The 21,626-nt window shown below is 46.5% G+C and overlaps 1 protein-coding gene across 4 annotated transcripts in view; it reads left to right on the forward strand.

Annotated features, from left to right (window-relative positions):
* Positions 1–21,626, forward strand: part of LOC134353179 (arf-GAP with GTPase, ANK repeat and PH domain-containing protein 3-like) — a 545,439-nt gene that overhangs the window by 505,136 nt on the left and 18,677 nt on the right. For all 4 annotated transcript variants that reach the window (XM_063061195.1, XM_063061204.1, XM_063061185.1 and 1 more), the window contains 2 exons: positions 866–956; positions 2,047–2,269. In XM_063061195.1, the coding sequence (XP_062917265.1) occupies positions 866–956; positions 2,047–2,269 (314 nt within the window). The remainder of the gene's footprint in view (positions 1–865; positions 957–2,046; positions 2,270–21,626) is intronic.

Raw genomic sequence — 21,626 nt, forward strand, 5'->3', positions numbered from 1 at the left:
CCATGTCCATAGATCCCTCAGAATTGCCATGCAAGTGGTTCAGAAGGCATATGGTGTGTTGGCCTTCATTAGTCGGAGGACTGAGCTCAAGGGCTGTGTGATAATGTTGCAGCTCTGTAAAACTCTGCTTAGACCACGCTGGAAGTATTGTGTTCACTTCTGGTTCTGGTTTGTACCACAGGAAGGATGTGGAAACTTTATAGAGGATTCCAGGATCTCAACTGGAGAGCATGACTTGTAAGAAAAGGTTGAGCAAGCTAGGGCTTTTCTCTCTGGAGGAATGAGGATGAGACGTGACTTGATAGAGGTGTATGGATTGATAAGAGGGATAGATAGAGTGGACAGTCAGATATCTTTTCCCCCAGTGTGGAAATAGTTAATACAGGGGAACATAGCTGATTGGAGGAAAGTATAGAAGGGATGTCAGTGGTAAGACTTTTACGCAGAGAATGGTAGGAGCGTGGAACACACTGTTGGGATGGTGGTAGGGACAAATACATTAGGGACATTTATGAGACTCAGATAGGCACATGGATGAAAGAAAACTGGAGGGCTATGTGAGAGAGAAGCATTAAACTTATCTTAGATTAAAAGGTCGGCACAACATCACGGGCCAAAGGGCTTGTATGTGGTGTAGTGTTTGTTATATGTTCCCTTACCTTGTACAAGGGATGAATTCGCTGAGAGAAGACTTCACAGGGGATGGGACAAATACATCTGATTTTGGGGAGGAAGGCCCTGTGGGAGGTGATGTGTGTCTGGCATCCTATACCGGATGTCAGAGAAAGTTCCCACTCAGCTGTTCTGCCCTCGGACAATGAGGAGTGATGCCCAGATCAAGTAACCGTTCCTCTGTTTGATTTAGTCTCGACTGGGGAGCCAGAGTGATGCCGTAGCCATCCAGTCCATCCGGAACGTGCGAGGAAACAGCTTCTGCGTTGACTGCGATGCACCCAGTGAGTACTGTGTCCTGAGAAATAGTATAGGAACACTGGATATCATGCACGAGGCTGTAACCAGGGACGAGGTGGGATGAAATGGGGCTGTAATGACAGACAGTCTAGAATTGGCCCTTCCAGCCCTTCGAGCTACACTATCCAGCAACCTCTGATTTAACCCTAGCCTTGACATGGAACAATTTACAATGACCAATTAACCTACTAAGCGGTTTGTCTTTGGACTATAGGAGGAAACCAGAGGGCCTGGAGAAAACCACAATTCCACAAGGAGGACGTACATCGGAATTGAACTCCAAACTCGGACGCCTGAGCTGTAATAGCATCGCGCTAACCGCTACGCTGCCACGCAAATGGGGCTGTAATGAGGATCAAGGCACGCGATAATTGCACCCAATGCCCTCTGCCAGCAATTTGAGGGCCCGAGTGTTGGAGAAGGTGGATGGGTTGTGGTGGGCTGTGCTGATCCATTGAGATGAGCACAGAAGCAGACTCTTAAGCCCACCTAGACCACACCGACCTGCTCCTTTTACCTAGAGCCATCCACCCGCACCCAGGCTATATTCCTGGCTCGAATGGAAATGGAACGTAACTGGGCTAATGGGCAGTTTTCCTGATCTCCTCGCAGGCCCTATTCACATCCTGAGGTTACCCAACACACTATGCTGCCTATAGCTGTCAGCAGAGTCAGTTTGTGTCTCTCTGTTACAGACCACAGCCCTCTGCATTCCAGGCCACTGCTCCTCTGTGTCTCTGCATTACAAGCAACTGCTCCTGTGCGTTCCTGCGTTTCAGGCCACTGCTCCTGTGTGTCAATGTGTTACAGGCCACATGCCTCCTGTGTGTCAATGTGTTACAGGCCACATGGCTCCTATGGGTCTTTACCAGCAGTGTTAGATTCTATTGCTGTGTATCCCTGATGTTACAGGCCTTTGCTCCTATGTGTTACAGGTTACTGCACATGTGTCTCCTTGTTACAGGTCACTGCTCGTAGCATTACTGGCCACTGCTCTTGCGTGTCCCTATGTTACAGGCTGATACACCATTCTCATTTCCACCATAGCTGAATGTTACCTGCTTTCTTTCACAGATCCTGACTGGGCGAGTCTGAACCTCGGAGCCTTGATCTGCATTGAATGTTCAGGTATCCATCGGAACCTGGGAACGCACTTGTCGCGGGTGCGCTCCCTGGACCTGGATGACTGGCCGGTTGAGCTGATCATGGTGATGACCGGCATTGGGAACACCATGGCTAACAGTGTGTGGGAGGACTCAACTCAGGGGCTGGTTAAACCCACCCAGGACAGCAGCAGGTAAGGGCACAGCTTGTGTCCCCACATCTGTGAGTGTGTCCGTGTACATGAGCACTGATTTTGTGCATGTGTATGTATGTGCGTGTTTTGTGCGTGCACATGGTGCGGTTTCCTGTTGAAATGCTGGAGGATGTTGTCAGGAGAACCTTTGGCTGTCGATACTGGTGAGGAATTACAGTGCAGATGCTGGAAACCTGAAGACAATACTGGGAAGCATCTGTGGCGAGAGAGAAACACAGTGAAGAACGTTCGAACATCTGCGACAAGCAGCACTCCTGAATCTGAGGGTATTTGGTTGGAGCCTCTGGCCCTCAACAACCAACTGGTTTAAAATCTACTTGAACTACATCTGCTAATACGATGAAAGGATTATGTGCAGATGGATGAAAGATAAATGGGCTATGTGGGAGGGAAAAGTTAGATTGATTTTAGAGCAGATCTTGGGCTGAAGGCTCTGTACTGGACTGTAATGTTCTGTGTTCTATAACCGTAACCCCCCCTTTGAGAAGACTCTAGTAGTGTCTTCTGCTCAGTGGAGACTGATGGAAAGTCTTCAATGAGCACATTTTTTTTTTCTGCCTCCGATCGGCCTCTGCCCTTAATTTTCTCCAATTTCTAACCCTCACTCACATGTAGAGTATTTTGACTTTTTATGTTCAGTCATTTCCAGTGTGCAGAGGTTGAGGCAGAGATGTCTTTGCGGTCGATAACTCGGTTGGCCCTGGACTCTGCTGTTGTCCCTGGGTCAGTGGCTCTATGTGGTTATACACCACTGCCACCATGTTATATTGGCTGATTTTTCTCAGATCCTCTGAACGCAGACTGATCAGATACTGAGGGTAGTGCGAGGTGAAGTGAGCTGCCAGTGGGTTCAATTACAAAATATAACAGAAGTCTGGATAAGTGTGTGGATGGGAGGGATATGGAGCGTCGATGGAGACTGGGCAGAATAACAGTTTGGCAAGGACTAGATGGGTCAAAGGGTCTGTTTCTGTGTCGTAGTATTCTGTAACGCTCGAATTAGAGTCAGATTTAATATGGCTGACATACGTCATGAGATTTGTTATTTTGTGGCAGCAGTACACTGCAATATGTAACGAAAACTATAATTGAAGAGATACTGAGGTAGTGTTCATCGGTTCAATGTCCATTCAGAAATCTGATGGAAGAGGGAAAGAAGCTGTTCCTAAAATGTTGAGCGTGTGTCTTCAGGCTCCTATACCTCCTCCTTGATGGTAGCAATGAGAAGAAAGCATGTCCTGGGTGATGGGGATCTTTAATAATGGATGCCGCCTTTTTGAGGCATCACCTTTTGAATGTGTCCTGGATGCTGCGGAGGCTAGTGCCCATGATGGAGCTGGCTGAGTTTACAACTTTCTACAGCTCTTTCTGATCCTGTGCTGTGGCCCCTGCATACCAGACTGTGATGAAATCAGTTAGAATGTTCTCCACAGTACAGCTATAGAAAGCTTTGATGACATACCAATCCTTCTCAAACTCCTAATGAAATAAAGCTGCTGTCATGCCTTCTATGTAATTGCATCAATATGCTGGGTCCAGGATAGATCCTTAGAGATGTTGACACCCAAGTACTTGCAACTGTTCATCCTTTCCACTTCTGATCCCTCAAAGACGACTGGTGTGTGTTTCCTGAAGTCCACAATCAATTCCTTGATCATACTGACGTTGAACGCAGGATCGTTGTTGCAACACCACTCAACCAGCTGATCTGTCTGGCTTATGTGCCTCCTCATCGCCATCTGAAATTCTGCCAACAATAATTATGTCATCAGCACATTTATAGATAGTGTTTGAGCTGTGCCTGGCCACATAATCGTGGGTGTATAGAGATTAGGGCAGTGGGCTAGGCATGCATCCTTGAGGTTTGCCAGGAGGAAATATTATTTCTGATGTGCACAGACTGTGCTCTCCTGAGGAGGAAGTCAAGGATCCAGTTGCAGAGGGAAGTACGGAGGCCCAGGTTTTGGAGCTTGTTGATTAGAACTGACGGTATGACTGTGTTGAACGCTGAGCTGGAATCAGCGAACGGCAACCTGATGTAGGCATTGCTACTGTCCAGGTGATCCGAGGCTGTGTGGAGAGACAGTGAAATTACATCCACTATAGACCCGCTGTGGCGATGGGCAAATTGCAGTGGGTCCAGCTCTTTGCTTAGGCAGGAGCTGATTCTGGCCATGACCAACCTCTCAAAGCACTTCATCACAGTAGGTATGAGTGTACTGGGTGATAGTTGTTGAGGCAGCTCACCCTGCTCTTTTTGGGCACTGGTATGATTATCACCCTTTTGAATGGAGTCCGGGGCTCTCATCAAGGACAGAGCCACAGATATGATGTTCCTTCCAGTGGGTCAATTTTTCTCTCTGCCTTCTTGTTCTCGGTGGGATGGGCTGTTGCATGTTGGATGGATCCCTGAAGCAATAGGTCTACAGCGGATGTTATCTCATTGGCTCTTCACACAACCCAGGAATATCTGGACATCAAAGATGCATACATCGATTATAGCTTGGCATTAAACACCATCATCCCCTGAAATAATCAGAAACAGACCAAGGCCTCAGTACTCCCCTGTTCAATTGGCTTCTGGATTAACTCACTTGCAGGCCCCAGTCAGTTCGGATTGGCAAAAACATCTCCTCCACAATCTCCATCAGCACAGGAGCACCGCAAAGGTGTGTTACTTAGCCCCTGTCTACTCACTTTACACCTATGAGTATGTAGGTGAGTACAGCTCCAATACCATGTACCAGTTTGCTGATAACACCACTGCTGTGGGCTGTATCAAAGGAGAGAGACTGACAATTTGGCTGAGTGGTGTAATAACAACAATCTCTCACTCAATGTCAGTAAGACCAGGGAACTGATAGTAGACTGCGGGAGAGGGAAACCAGAGGTCCATGAGCCAGTAATCATCGGAGGATCCAAGGTGGAGAGGTTCATGTGAGTCATTATCTCAGAAGACCTGTCCTGGACCCATCATATAAATGTTATTGTGAAGAAAGCACAATACTTCTAGTTCCTCAAGGGTCTGTGGAGATTTAGCATGCCATCAAAAACTGTGGCAAACCTATGGATGTGTGGTGGAAAGTGTGCTGACTGGCTGCATTACGGCCTGGTATGGGAACACCAAACCCTTTGAGCAGAAAATCCTACAAAAGGTAGTGGATTCGGCCCAGTACATCACGGGTAAAACCTTCCCAACCGCTGAGCACATCTACATGAAATGTTGCAGCATCCATCATCAAAGATCCTCACCACCCAGACCACGCTCTTTTCTCACTGCTGCCATCAGAAGAAAGGTACAAATGCCTCAGGACTCTCGCCACCAGGTTACTACCCGTCAACCATCAGGCTTTTGAACAAAAGGGGATAACTACACTCATTTACAGACTCTTTTATCTTGTTATTTCATGCTTATTATTTATTGCTAATTATTTATTATCTGTACTTGCAGTTTGTTTGCAGTTTACAGATCCTGTTTACAGTTACTGTTCTATAGATTTGCTAAATATGCCCACAGAAAAAAAAATCTCAGGGTGATATGTATGTACTCTGATGATAAGTTTTACTTTGAACTTTGACTGTGGACAGTTGTGGTTGAGAAGACATGGCTGGTGTAAGCAGTGTGGACTTGATTGCTTATCTTGAGTTCCACCCTGATCTAACACCTTGTCGGAGTGCCCACAAGGGGTTAAGCGGCAGGGAAGTTTGCAGTGTCGCCAGGGGCAGTATGGCCAGTCTCTTCACTTTTTCATTTCAGCCTCAGTAACTGTTCTCATAAGGGTCTGAACCTATTAATCTTGTCTGTGGCCAATCAATAAACCTAGTTCCCTGAATGAAGATATGGTGGAGACTTGACAGGCAGGATAGCCATCGCCTGGGTGCCGCAGGCAGGCGTGAGCATGGTTTGTCTGGGAGGAAGCCTTGCCTTCCACTCATCTGGAGTCTCAGACCTTGTTGTGCTAGTCTTTATCATTCGTTTCTGTGCTGAAAACAGCTTGGAACTGAAATATATTATTCAAAGTTTTCCTCAGAACTCGAGCAGACCTGCTTCCCTTTGTGTTCAGGGTGCGGAAACCCACCCAGTCCCAGGGTAAAGTTACCCACACCCAGGTTATAGTCATACCCATTCAGGGTACAGTGATCCATTACCAAGGTACAGACACCCCCACCCAGTGTACAGACACTCACATCCAGCATACACACCTAACACACCCACCAGAGTATAGCCACCCATTCTCAAGGTGCAGACACCCACACCCAGGGTACAGACATCCAGTTATTGCCAGTGCTCTTCCCACACTGTGGATCCTGAATTGAACAGGGTTGGAGTTTGCTAAGTCTGGTCCCCGAGGGCAGGAAGGAGAGTGTAGCTGCACTGTGTGTGGGTGTGCCCCTGACCCTGTCTCTCATACTCCTGTCCGGTGTGTCCTGAGATGGTGTGGACCTGCGTTCTCCGGCTCCTTCACCCTCCCTCTGCAGCATTAGCTGCAAACAAACAAGAAATGGGTGGTTTTTACATCAGAATAAAAACTAATGAGGCGATTTTTAATGAGTTAAAGCAGGGAACCTTGTAAATGCATTAAAGTGCCAGGAGCTTGTACGGTCGGGCATTTGACTGCTTTTACATTCAGCTTTGAGTGATTGCTCACCAGCTTTTTTACATTCAGAGTATGCAGCGGGAACACATGTTCTACACATCTGCAGGTCCTTGTGGTTAAACCGACAGGTGGTCGCACTGGTCTTTAGGGGAGGACATCCGTCCCCAGATAGGGCCAACGTGGGTTCCAACCCTGCTTCTCAGGATTGGGAGAAGAAACTCTCCACAGTGAGCAGAACCAGTTATAGATCATTCAGCTCCAGCATCCTACAACATCCAGCCAACATTTGATCTCAGCAACACCTTTCTACCTGAACCCCATCATCCTTGATTTGTATAATATCCATCAATCTGTCAGTCTCTTCTGAGTGACACTGTCTCCACAGACCAGTCCAGCCAGAGCTCGACCTCCTGCTCACAGCTACTGCAAGGGTTCCTGCTCCCCATCACTGCCCAACAACCCCGGGGTTAGAGAGGGATGGGAACAGCCAGGGTTCCTGCTCCCCCATCCCTGCCCAACAACCCCAGGGTTAGAGAGGGATGGGAACAGCCAGGGTTCCTGCTCCCCCATCACTGCCCAACAACCCCAGGGTTAGAGAGGGATGGGAACAGCCAGGGTTCCTACTTCCCCATCACTGCCCAACAACCCCAGGGTTAGAGAGGGATGGGAACAGCCAGGGTTCCTGCTCTCCCATCCCTGCCCAACAACCCCAGGGTTAGAGAGGGATGGGAACAGCCAGGGTTCCTACTTCCCCATCACTGCCCAACAACCCCAGGGTTAGAGAGGGATGGGAACAGCCAGGGTTCCTGCTCTCCCATCCCTGCCCAACAACCCCAGGGTTAGAGAGGGATAGGAACAGCCAGGGTTCCTTCGCCTGGTCACTGCTCAGTGAGGGGGAATCAACCTGGGTTCTTCCTCCCTTTCACTGCCCTATGATGCCAGGCTTAGAGAGAGGGGAAATCAAAATCAGGCTTATTATCACTGTCTTACATGGCATGAAATTTGTTGTTTTGCAGCAGCAGTACACTGCAAAAACATTACAGAACAAAACACAAGAAACAGTGAGGCAGTGTTCAAGGATTCATGGGCTGTACAGAAATCTGATGGCAGAGGGGATGAAACTGTTTCTTGAATTGTAGACTGTGGGTCTGCAGGCTCCTATCCCTCCTCCCTGATCATAGTAACAAGAAGAGGGCATGTCCGAATGATGAGGGTCCTTAATGGTGGATGCTGCCATCTTGAGGCCCCAACTTTTGAAGATTATGCCCATGATATAGCTGACTGAATCTACAAACCTCAGAATCAGGTTTATTATCACTGACATATGTTGTAAGGTAAGTTGTTTTCTGGCAGTAGTACAGTTCAAAGTCATAAAATTACCATAAGATACAAAATATATAGTGTACAGATGAACAACAGGGTAGTGTTCATGGGTTCATGGGCCATTCAGAAATCTGATAGTGGAGGGAAAGAGGCTGTTCCTAAAACAGTAAGTGTGAGTGTTCAGGCTCCTGTACCTCTTCCCTGGTGGTAGTAATAAGAGGGCATGTACCAGTTGGTGAAGATCTTTAATGATTGATGCTGCCTTCTTGAGGCATCTCCCCTTGAAGGTGCCTGGATGACAGGGAGAGTTGTGTCCATGATGAAGCTGTTGTGACCCTGTCCATTGGAGCCTCCATACCTGCCTGTGATACAACCACTCAGAATGCTCTCTTCTGCACATCTAGAAATTAGCAAGAGCTTTTGGTGAGATACCAAATCTCCTCGGACTGCTGTTGAAGCATAGTCGCTGGCATGCCTTCTTTGTGATTATATTACTGTGTTGGGCCCAGGAAAGATCCTCTGAGATGTTGACACCCAGGGACTTGAAGCTGCTCACCCTTTCCACCACTGACCACTCACTGAGGATTGGTGTGTTCTCTCTGACTTCTTGAAGTCCACAATCAATTCCTTGGTCGTGTTGACACTGAGAGTGAGGTTGTTGTTGCAACACCACTCAGCCAGCTGATCTATCTCACTCCTGTACACCTGCTCCTTTCCATCTGAGGTCTGCTGTTCAACAGTGGTGTCACCTCTGAATTTATAGATGGTGTTTGAGCTGTGACAAGCCACAGTCATGAATGTAGAGAGAGTGGAGCAGTGGGCTAACCACACATCCCTGAGATGCACCAGTATTGATTGTAAGTGACCAGACATGCTATTACTGATCATATTGACTGTGGTCTCCCAATGAGGAAGTCGAGGATTCAGTTGCAGAGGGAGGTACAGAGGCCCAGGCTTTGAAGCCTGGTGATTAATAGAAGTAAATGATGGTATTGAACACTGAGCTGTAATTGATAAACAGCAGACTGATGTATGTTTTGCTGTAATCTAGATGCTCCAAAACCAAGTGGAGAGCCAGTGAGATTGCATCTGCTATACATCTGTTGTAGCATTAGATGAACAGCAGTAAGTCCAGCTCCTTTCTGAGGCAGGAGTTAATTCTCCCAAAGCACTTTATCACAGTAGCTGTGACTACTACTGGACGAGAGCAGTTGAGGCAGGGCACTGATATGATTGATATCTTTTTTGAAGCGGGTGGTAAACTCTGACTGCAACAGTGAGAGATTGAAGATGTTCTTGAACACTCCAGCAGTTGGGACCTGACACCTTGCCGGAGTTCACCCTCTTAAAGGATGTTGTGATGTTGGTCTCCGAAGTAGAGATCACTATCCAGTGACCCTGAGGTTAGGGAGAGGAGAGGCAGGGTTTTGGGCTTTGCTGCACTGTCCCTGAGAAGGAAGGCGGGTGCTTGGCTGAGTTCCTGCTTGATGCTGCAGACTGTGCAAAGTGTCGTGTCATGGAAGGGCAAGAGGCAGAATTATTGGATTCTGGTGGCAAGGATCTGGCAGTGTAAAGGTTAATTAGTGCTGAGTAAATTAGAAGTGTTGGTATAATTTCATTGCAACCTCGAATGCAGATAGAAGCACAATCGCTTTAATTATCAGAGAGGTTCACTGTATTCCCCTGACAGGTGTAATTAACTGCAGGGAATGTTGTTGGGTAGTGTGGATGCCACAGCCTCTATCTGCCCCACTACATTAGTCTTGACCTCCTCATTAATCTCCTCACCTCTGCTTTCTGCTCTCTGTACAACATTGCTCGCCATTTCTCATGCTTTACAACTGTCCTATCAGGTATCCTTGCTCTCTCGCACCCACCCCCCACCTGCCCCGGGCAAGACAGTAAACTGTTCTGATCCGTGCCCTCTACTTTGTGTCACAACTGATTTTCTGACCTGGCTCTTTGCGGCTGTGTCTGGTAATGAGGTCTGTTGTTAACCCTTTCCAGCTTGCTTCCAGTGGTCACCCTGCACCTGTGAAAATGCCAGTGAGGGAGTGAAGCACCTGACTAGGGGTCTTGGGGATGGAGGACATCAGGAAGATGGGATGGAGGTGTCAAGAGTGGCAGGAGTTGGGTGTCAGTGGGGTGGGGAGGGGGTGGAGGATAGGTTTGGAGGTCTCAGTCCGGAGTAATGCAAGTGGTCAAAGTGGTGACGGTTTTACTGTACTGAGGCAATGATTTGGGTTATGCTTTTTGGTTCAAGAACTGAATAATTGAAGGGAAGAAGCTGGTGGTGTGGCACCTCAGATGCCCGCCACAAGCTGTGAACAGGTAAACCTTGTCTGTGTGAAGCTGATCCTCGGAGATGCTCACTGACAGAGCAAGTCTTCGACCACTTTACCCCTCTGCTGATTACACACTATTAATGGTTGGTTAAATTTTAATCTCTAGTTTCTTGCCCCCTCCTGCACTGAGCCACATTAATTAATCTGCATCTACTGAGCATCCTGCCTTTTTACTCAGCTTCCCTTGCCTCTCACCTTGTTAATTTAATTACCTAGCCCTTCACCTTGCATCTTGTACTACTAATGAGATCGGTGTCACCAACACACTCCGAGACTCATTAATCCTTGGGAGCCCCAGTATACAGGCGCGTAAGTTGTTCAGTAATTCTTTCATGCATGTTTTTATTCCCACAGGGACTTGTCCCATTTCTAAACACCAACTCTCACTGGGGACGAGGGACGGACACACACACACACACACACACACACACACACACACACACGCAGACCTTCACCGGAGCACAGAAACAGCAAGGGTCCTGGCACTGGCCCTGTGGTATACTGCTGATCACATACTTCTGTTTACAAAAACAACACTCCACTGTCACCCTCTGCCTCCTAACACCAAGTTAAGCAGTTGGATTCAGGTAAGCAGGTTTCCTTAGAGCCCCTGGGCTCTGAGCCTTGGGCCAATCTCCCATGTGGGATTTTGAAAACATCCCACGGGAATCCATGAAGACTACATTGACCACACTGTCTTTATTAGCACATCTCATTACCTGGTGTCAGAGTACAACTTTGGGAAGGAGCTTCTCTAAATGTTGGCTTACTAGATTTAGCATAAAGTCACAGAGGATGAAGCAAGCTCTTTGGTCCAACTGGTCCAGGTTGACCACAGCAACCTCCCTGCTAGCCCACATTCAGCCCATTACCCTCTAAACCTCTCTCTTCTCAATATACCTATTCAAATGTCTCTTAGAAGTTGAAATTGACCACTTTACTGGCAGCTCATTCCAGATCCTCTCGATCCTCTGTGTAAAGAAGTTTTTGCTCAGGTCTTTTTAAAATCTCTCCCCTCTTGTATCTGTGCCCTCCATTTTTGGACTTCCCAGCCCTGGGGATAAGACTATGACCATCCTCCGTATCCGTGCCCTTCATGGTTTTATAATACTCTGAGGTCAGCCCTCATTCTCCTACACTACAGGGAATTAAAATTCAGTGTGGCTGACCTCTCCTTGTAACGCAGACCCTCTAGTGCAGGCAGCATCCTCATAAATCACTTCTGCTCCCTTTCCAGCTTTACGATAACAGGGTGACCAAAGCCATGTACAACAGTCCCGACTTGTATAAATACAACATACTCCTCAGCTCAGTGCCCTGACTGATGAAGGCCAGTGTGCCAAAGGCCTCTTCACCACCCTGTTGACTTACACGGCCGTGCTCAGCTTCATGGTGTTCTGGGTTAGCCCCGTGAGGGGAAGTAAATCTTTTGTGTCATTTGAGTACAGTACTATGTGGAGAATTCTGGTGAGTCATTGGGAAAAAGTGTGATGTCCACGAGTGGCCTGAGGCAGGGATGCTGAGTCTGCCCATTCAGGGGTTTGCAGAGGCAGAGAGGGTGGATTTAGTGGGGTGTAGGAATCCAGAGGACTAGTATTCCTAGAATTTATGGCTTCGGCACCCTGTTCGCTGATACATCGCGTCCACTGCAGCGTGTATCCCTAATCCTACCTCTGTTTACCCACTTGACCATCCCCACTGCATCTCCTTCCCAGGGACCTACTGTATCTACCCATGGTTTTAGTCAGCCCTGGTCTCCCCCCTCCAGTGCCCTCCTTGCTCCAGTCTTGGTCTGCAGCCTTTTCCATTAGCATGTCTCCTCCACCAGCCCCTTTTGGTCTTCCTCGCTGAATTGTCACTCAGTTACAGTGATGTGTTGGTTACAGAAGTTGCTGAAGACAAAGGGAGAGACAGCAGAGGGACTAACTGGATTGTTCTTAGATGGAGCTGGCGTGCATTTGATGGGCCAAATGGCCTGCTTCCTTTAACCATCTGAGACTCACTGAACTCCCCTCCACTAACAACTCCAGTTTCCTCAACCCTCAGCTTTACTGCTACAGCACTCATTGTTCCAACTTCCTGCTGACCAAACCCCTGCCTGACCCCAGTCTCTAAGGAAGACAAATACAATGTTGGCATTCATTTTAGTGGGCTAGAATGTAAAAACAAGGATGTAATGTTGAGGCTTAATAAGGTATTAGTCAGACCACATTTGTGAACACTATTAGGCCCCATATCTAAGAAAATATGTGCTGGCATTAGAGAGAGTCCAGAGGAGGTTTACAAGAATGATCCTAGAATTGAAAAGGTTAATGTATGAGGAGTGTCAGGGCTTGTACTCACTGGAGTTTAAAAGAATGACGGGGAATCTCATTGAAAACTACCAAATATTGAAAGGCCTAAATAGAGTGGACATGCAGAGGATGTTCCCAGGAGTGGGAAAGTCTAGGACCAGAGTGCACAGCCTCAGAATAGAAGGACATTCCTTCAGAAAAGGGATGAGGAGGAGTTTCTTTAGCAAGAGGGTGGTGAATTTGTGGAATTCATTGCCACAGATGGCTGTGGAAACCAAGTCAGTTGGGTATATTTAAGGTTAATTGGTAAGGGAAAAATCAGCCATGATTGAATGGTGGAGGTTTGATGGGCCGATTGGCCTGATTCTATTCCTATGTTTTATGGTCTCTGCTGCTGCAAACCTCACTGCAGCTGATCACGGAATTGGGGCCAGTCAAAGCCTGTTCCAGGGTAGAAATAGCTGAGGGCATGGGTTCAAAGTAAGAGAGGAAAGTTTAAAGGAGATGTGCAGGAGAGTAATGGGTAACAGGTATACGCTACCAAGGGTGATGGTGGAAGATACTATTGCAATGCTTAAGAGGCACATAAACAGAGTGGGCATCATCCACATCTGGCACATGTCAGCTCTTGTCTGACCTTGGTTTGTCTCTTGTGATTCATGTAGGCCATCACATTTGATGTTATTGGATCATTTAACTGCAAGTTTTACTAAAACAGTGGAGTACCTGGTGTTATTGTTGGGACTACTCAGCACTAGTGATTGGCTGAGTCTCGGCACAGCGAGTGGGGTTCTCAGCGAGCAGGTAACAGCCCATTTTGGGCTGGGAGCAGTAACGTGCTCACAATCTCATTTCTATTCCATTCACATGAAAAAGCTTACAGCAAAGAGGGCAACAGTGGAAAGTGATTTGTGTTTCCCTATTAAAATGTGTTAGGAACTAATTAATCAGTAGTTATGGTACTTCCCAAAACCCAGCCTTTGGAATGACTCCAGTCGGATAAGTGAAGCTTGATATTAATTCTAATTATAGGCTGCCTTTAGCTGAGGGCTGTGTACTGCTGGAATATATAGGCTGGACCCTTAAAGGGACAGTAATCAAAAAGCAAGCAGTTGCAGTTGCTGGTGATCTGAAATCTTTTTGACAGCTCCAGCTACATCTATGTAGAGAAGAATAGTGTTCTCACCTCAGGAAATCACTTTCCAGCAGAGCTAGGAGAAAGGTAGAAATCAACATCTTTTACTTTGCAGGAAGCGGGAGAGAAAAATGTCACAGGTTCAAGCAACAGGTTGGTGACTGTCATGGGGAATTGTTGAATTCAGTGTTCTCACAGCCTATGTGTGTCTCATCAGATCAGGTTCTGCTGTCTGGGCTCCTGCCCTCACATCCAACTGAATGTGGTCAGATCTGGGAGTGGAGGCTGCCATGGCTCCACATCCTGCAAATGGATTTGGGGAAAGTTTGCAGAGACAGGCTGTCTTGTATGAGGCTGGAAGTGCTTACTGTAGGTCACCCAAGTCTCAAAGGTACCAGAGAACAGGGCTTACTGCTGCTCCATAGACATGAGCTGTGTTCCCAGGTCACAATCTTCTCACCTTTCTCCTGTGATGCCCGGGGTTGGCTTTGTGCACCAAATGCACCATGGACGCTCTCTGTGACTCTCTGACTGAGGGACACGTGTACAGCCATCGACAGCACCCTGCGGCTCTCTGACTGAGGAACACGTACAGGATCATCATCAGTGTACTATTGTTCTCTGACTGAGGGACACGTGTACAATCATCACCAGTGTACTATTCTCTGACTGAGGGACACGTACAGGATCATCATCAGTGTACTGTTGTTCTCTGACTGAGGGACACGTACAGGATCATCACCGTGTACTATTGTTCTCTGACTGAGGGACACGTGTACGATCATCACCAGTGTACTATTCTCTGACTGAGGGACACGTGTACGATCATCACCAGTGTACTATTCTCTGACTGAGGGACACGTGTACGATCATCACCAGTGTACTATTGTTCTCTGACTGAGGGACACGTGTACGATCATCACCAGTGTACTATTCTCTGACTGAGGGACACGTGTACGATCATCACCAGTGTACTGTTGTTCTCTGACTGAGGGACACGTGTACGATCATCACCAGTGTACTATTGTTCTCTGACTGAGGGACACGTGTACGATCATCACCAGTGTACTATTCTCTGACTGAGGGACATGTGTACGATCATCACCAGTGTACTATTCTCTGACTGAGGGACACGTGTACGATCATCACCAGTGTACTGTTGTTCTGTGACTGAGGGACACGTGTACGATCATCACCAGTGTACTGTTGTTCTCTGACTGAGGGACACATGTACGATCATCACCAGTGTACTATTGTTTTCTGACTGAGGGACACGTGTACGATCATCACCAGTGTACTGTTGTTCTCTGACTGAGGGACACATGTACGATCATCACCAGTGTACTGTTGTTCTCTGACTGAGGGACACGTACACGATCATCACCAGTGTACTATTGTTCTCCGACTGAGGGACATGTGTACGATCATCACCAGTGTACTGTTGTTCTCTGACTGAGGGACACGTGTACGATCATCACCAGTGTACTATTCTCTGACTGAGGGACACGTGTACGATCATCACCAGTGTACTATTGTTCTCCGACTGAGGGACACGTGTACGATCATCACCGTGTACTATTGTTCTCCGACTGAGGGACACGTGTACGATCATCACCAGTGTACTTTTGTTCTCTGACTGAGGGACACGTACACGATCATCACCAGTGTACTATTCTCTGGCTGAGGGACACGTGTACGATCATCACCAGTGTACTGTTGTTCTCTGACTGAGGGACACATGTACTATTGTTTTCTGACTGAGGGACACGTGTACGATCATCACCAGTGTACTGTTGTTCTCTGACTGAGGGACACGTGTACGATCATCGCCAGTGTACTGTTGTTCTCTGACTGAGGGACACATGTACGATCATCACCAGTGTACTGTTGTTCTGTGACTGAGGGACACGTGTACGATCATCGCCAGTGTACTGTTGTTCTGTGACTGAGGGACACGTGTACGATCATCGCCAGTGTACTGTTGTTCTCTGACTGAGGGACACGTGTACGATCATCGCCAGTGTACTGTTGTTCTCTGACTGAGGGACACGTGTACGATCATCACCAGTGTACTATTGTTCTCTGACTGAGGGACACGTGTACGATCATCACCAGTGTACTGTTGTTCTCTGACTGAGGGACACGTGTACAATCATTGCCAGCGTACTGTGGTGTGCTGACAGCAGTGCTTTTGTTTCTGGCGTGCTCAGCAGGTCAAGCAGCATCTCTAGAGGGAAAAACAGGAATAACATTTCAGCATAACTGAGAACAAGTCTGTTACAACTTACAGAAAGGGAGAAGGACATAGAGAAGAAAGTGGATATTGGACAGGATAGAGAGCGGGGTTGACAGGTCAGTGTGTTGAGGCTTGTTAATCACAGCTAATCTCTCTGGAGTGGATGTAAAAAGAGGTAGACCAGAGTAAAAATGATGGAACTGTGGGAATTAAACATCGCTGCAGTTGTAAGTTGGGAAATAAAAGGAAAATGCAACAGTTCAGGCAGCTTTTGTGTCCATTGTAGAGAGACTGTCATTATCATGGATTGGGTTCCATGATCACTCTGGAGTGCTGAGAGATGAGACTGAAGTAGACATCCTGGAGTGGCTGGCGATGTGCCTTCCTATAACAAGACCAGACTTTGTGCAGATCACTTAAAGTCAAATTTAAAGTTATCATTGTGTTACAATTTACTACCGTGAGATTCATTTTCTTGCAGGCATTTCTAGGAAAAAATACAACAGAATTTATAAAAAAGCTATACCTAAGAATTCAGAAGAATGAGGGGGTGACCTAATTGAAATCGATCGAATGGTGAAAGGCCTTGATAGTGGATGTGGAAATAATATTTCCTATGGTATGAGTGTCGCTAAGACCAGAGGACACAGCTCAGTAAAAAGGGGTGTCATTTTAGAACGGAGATGAGGAGGAATTTCTTGAGCCAGAGTGGTATATTTGTGGAATTTGTTGCCACAGGCAGCTGTGGAGGCCAAGTCTTTACGTCTATTTAAGGCAGAGATTGATAAATTTTTGATTGGTCAGGGCATGAAGGGATACAGGGAGAAGGCAGGAGCTTAGGGCTGAGAGGGAAAATGGATCAGCCAGGATGAAATGGTGGAGCAGACTCGTTGGGCCAAATGGCCTGATTCTGTTCCTGTATCTTATGGTCTTATAAACCAGTGAGTCCCAACCACTGGGCCGCAAAGCATGTGCTACCGGGCCGTGAGGAAACAATGTGAGTCAGCTGCACCTTTCCTCATTCCCTGTCATGTGAGGTCATCAGTTGGTCATTATCCTACAACTACTCGATGAGTGAAAAATAACCGTTGCTTGAGAGTTTCTTTGGAAGAGGTGGTAGGGGACATAAAAGGCCTAATGATGATAATGCAGAGACAGCTGAGGCCAAGACTGCAAAAAAAAAGAAAGCTTCCTTCAACAGAAAATACGACGAGTCCTACATAAAATATGGCTTTATTGCAACCGGTGACTCGCACGCTCCAAGCCCCCTGTGTGCGATATGTGGAGACAAGCTGTCCAATGAGGTAATGAAGCCCTCAAAACTGCTTCGGCACCTTGAGTCCAAGCATCCTGCACTTAAAGACAAACCCGTGAGTTTTTTGAGCAGAAAAAACGTGAGCAAGCGGGTCGGAAGCAAGTGCTGAGAGCCACCACCTCCACAAATTCTACCGCTTGAGAGCGTCGTACTTAGTGGCTAGCCATGTTGCTAAGGTTAAGAAGCCTTTCACTGTTGGTGAAGAACTGATTCTGCCTGCTGCCAAGGACATGTGCCGTGAACTGTTGGGAGAAGCTGCAGCTAACAAGATGGCACAGGTTTCTCTTTCAGCTACCACAGTTTCAAGGAGAATCGATGACATAGCGGAGGACATCGAAGCACAGCTGTTGGAACGGCTTAACGAGTCACCATGGCATGTTATCCAGGTCAACGAGTCTACCGATGTCAACAATAAGGAAATACTACTGGTTTATGTGCGATATATATTGCAACGAAAACTTAATTGCACAATAGACTCAAAGGGGGCATAAGGAACCCCTTTGAGTATCGGACCATCTTGTTGCAGTGAAACAAGCCCGGGGCTCCCACTGATTCAGCGATATTGGTGTGTTGCAATGATTTTATATGTTCATACGAGGAAAATATGTGCTGTGTGTTTAATATCCAAACGTTACTTAACATGTTATGATGCTATTGACTTATAAGTAACTTATAATTGACTTATCACTATATTCATGTGAGGAAAATATGTGCTGTGTGTTTAATATTAAATTCATTAGATAAACCCTTTTAGAAACGAAATTGAGTGTATTAGCCACTTACCACCTATATTCCGGTCATGATTAACACCCCCCCGACCAACCCCGTTGGCCAGCCCGCAAGAATATTGTCAATATTAAACCGGTCTGCGGTGCAAAAAAGGTTAGGGACCCTTGTTATAAAGAAAGACTGACAAACATCCAATGTGCAAACGACAAATTGTGGAAATAAAGGTATAATAGTTGTGCATGAGCTGGAAAGAGTCCTTGAAAGTGAGTCTGTGGAATCGGTTCAGAGTTGTGGTGAGTGAAGTTTTCCAACCTGATTAAGGAGCCTGATGGTTATAGGGTAATAACCGATTCTAATCCTGGATGGTGAGGATGCTTGATTTGGCAGCACTCAATGTAAATGTGCTCAGTGATGGGGAGGGCTTTGCCTGTGATGGACAGGGCTGTAACCACAACTTTCTGTAGACTTCCCCATTCATGGGCATTGGTGTTTCCATACCAAGCCATAATGCAACCAGTTAAGATACTCTCCACTGTGCATCTATAGAAGTGATTCAAAGTTTTGGTGACATGCCATATTCTGCTCCCATCCCTGTGTCTGCATGTGATCCAGAGGTGTTCATACATGTTTCTGCAGTGGCAGCACTAATGTCAGAGGGATGTGATGCTGAGATAATCTCTGCTGGCTGTAGATCGCAGTGGATTGGGTGGTGAAAATCGCATTTCCCATGCTTACCCACATAGGCTGAGGCACTGTTTAGATCTACAGCACAGAAACAGGCCCTTTGGCCCATCTAGGCCATGCCAAACTATTAATCTGCTAGTCCTGTTGACCAGCACCCGAATCATAGCCTTTCATACCCCTCCCATCCATGTCTTAAATGTTGAAATCAGCACAGACATGTGGGTAATATTTTCAGCAAGTGTCAAAATCTTTTCCCTGCATCTTGGCAAGGGTCTGAAAATTTTTAGGTCAAAGTAAAAAAAAATCAAAAATCACTGCTTTCTGAATTGTATTCTGTTGGCCCAAATGGATAACATAACAGAAGCACAAGCAACTGATGCCTTAGAATACTTTCCAATAATTTACCAACCATTGATGTCAGGATCACTGGCTTATAATTTCCTGTATTATTCTTGGAGCCTTCCTTAAACAATGGAAAAACTTTGCCTATCCTCTAATCCTATGGCACCTCACTTGTGGCCAAGGAAGTTATAAATATCTTTGCTAGGGCCCAGCAATTTATGCCCTAGCTTCCCACAGGGTCTAAGGGGATTGTCAGGCCCTGCGGATTTGCCTACCCAGATTTGCCTCAAGACAGCAAACACGTACTCCTCTGAAATCTTTATATGGTCCATGACCTCACTGCTGCTTTGTCTTACTTCTATAAACTGTGTCCATCTCCTGAGTAAATACAGATTAAAAATAATCCATTTAAGATCTTCCTCATCTCTTTGGCTCTATGCATAGATGGCTAATGTGATTTTCCAGAGGACCAATTTTATCGTTGCTATCCTTTTCCTCTTAATGTATTCATTAAAGCCTTTGGGATTCTTCTTCACATTGTCTACTAGAGCAATCACATTCCTTCTTTAAGCCCTTCTGATTTTCATCTTAAGTGTTCTCTTGCATTTCTTATACTAAAGTACCTCATTTACTCTTTCCTGCCTAAATCTGCAATGCATCTTTCTTTTTCTGAACCTGGGCCTCAATCTCTCTCAAAAACCAACATTCCCTAAAGTTGTTATCCTTGTCTTTTACTCTGATAGGAACATACAAACTCTGTACTCTCAAAATGCCTATGTTGAAGGCCTCCCACTTACTCAGCACACCCTTGTCTGAAAACAACCTGTCCCAATCCACACTTGCCAGATCCACTCTGATAACATCAAAATTGGCCTTTCTCCAAATTAGATTCTGAACTGGAGAATCAGGCCTATCCCTCTCCATAATTATATTGACACTAATTGTATTATCATCATCACTAGATGCAAAGTGTTCCCCGACACAAACTTCTGCCACCTGCCCTATCTCGTTCCCTAATAGGAGATTTACTTTTTTTTCTACAATATGGGAGACCCAGTCAATATGTGAAAAGTAAAAATCACCTACTGTCAGAACCTTATGTTTCCTGCAACAGTCTGTGATCTCTCTACAAACTTGGTCCTCTAAATCCCTCGGTCTATAATATCTATAATATAATCCCATTAACGTGGTCATCCCTTTCTTATTCCTCAGTTCTACCCAAACAGCCTCAGTAGACAAGTTACACACATAAAAGTTGCTGGTGAACGCAGCAGGCCAGGCAGCATCCGTAGGAAGAGGTGCAGTCGACGTTTCAGGCCGAGACCCTTCGTCAGGACTACATTTCCAGCATCTGCAGAATTCCTGTTGTTTCAGTAGACAAGTTGTTCAGTTTGTTCTGTCTGAGCATCACCAAGATATTTTCCCCAACTAGTAATGCCACCCCTCTCCCTTTAATCCCTCCCATTCTATCACGTCCTAAACAACAGAACCCAGGAACATTGCCAGTACTGTCTATCCTGCAACAAAGTCTCAGCAATGGCTACAATGTGGTAATTCCACGTGCTGATCCATGGTAAGCTCATCCACCTGCATCCCTTACATTGAAATAGACACAGCTCAGAACATTGGTCCTGCCATGCTCAATCTTTTGATCCCCGAGTTTGTATGTAGGCTTAACGTCTTTCCCCACAACCACCCCACTATTTGTTCTGGTGCTCTTGTTCCCATTCCCCTATGACTCCAACTTAAATCTCCCCCCTATGCAACACTAGTACACCTTCCCACAGGATATCAGTTCCCCATTTCAGGTACAAACAGTCCTATCTGTACAGGCTCCACTTTCCCTGGAAGGGACCCCAATAATCCAAAACTCTGAAGCCCTCCCTCCTGCACTTTCTCCTTGGCTACATTTTAAAATGTATGATCTTCCCACTTCTGGCCTCACTAGCATGAGATCCTGTCTTTTAACTTAGCACCTAACTCCCTGAGCTCAGTTTGCAGGACCTTGTCATTCTTCCTACCAATGTGGACCACAACTTCTGGCTGCTCTGGACTTGATCCAAGATGTTCCTGATGCTAGCTCCTGGGAGGCAAAATTCCATCGGAAATCTCATTCACAGAACCTCTTGTCCGTTCCTCTAACCAATGAATCCTCTATCCTTTGCCTATTCTCCCCCTTCCCTTCTGAGCCACAGAGCCAGACACCTGGCCCTGTGGCTTTTCTCTGCTTGGTCACCTAACCACCCCCATCCCCCAAAACATATCCAAAATAGTATACCTGTTTTTGAGGAGAATGTCCACAGGGATACTCCACACTGGTTGTCTCTACCCTCTT

The sequence above is a fragment of the Mobula hypostoma genome, chromosome 1 (assembly GCF_963921235.1).
Source record: "Mobula hypostoma chromosome 1, sMobHyp1.1, whole genome shotgun sequence".
Classification (NCBI taxonomy): domain Eukaryota; kingdom Metazoa; phylum Chordata; class Chondrichthyes; order Myliobatiformes; family Myliobatidae; genus Mobula; species Mobula hypostoma.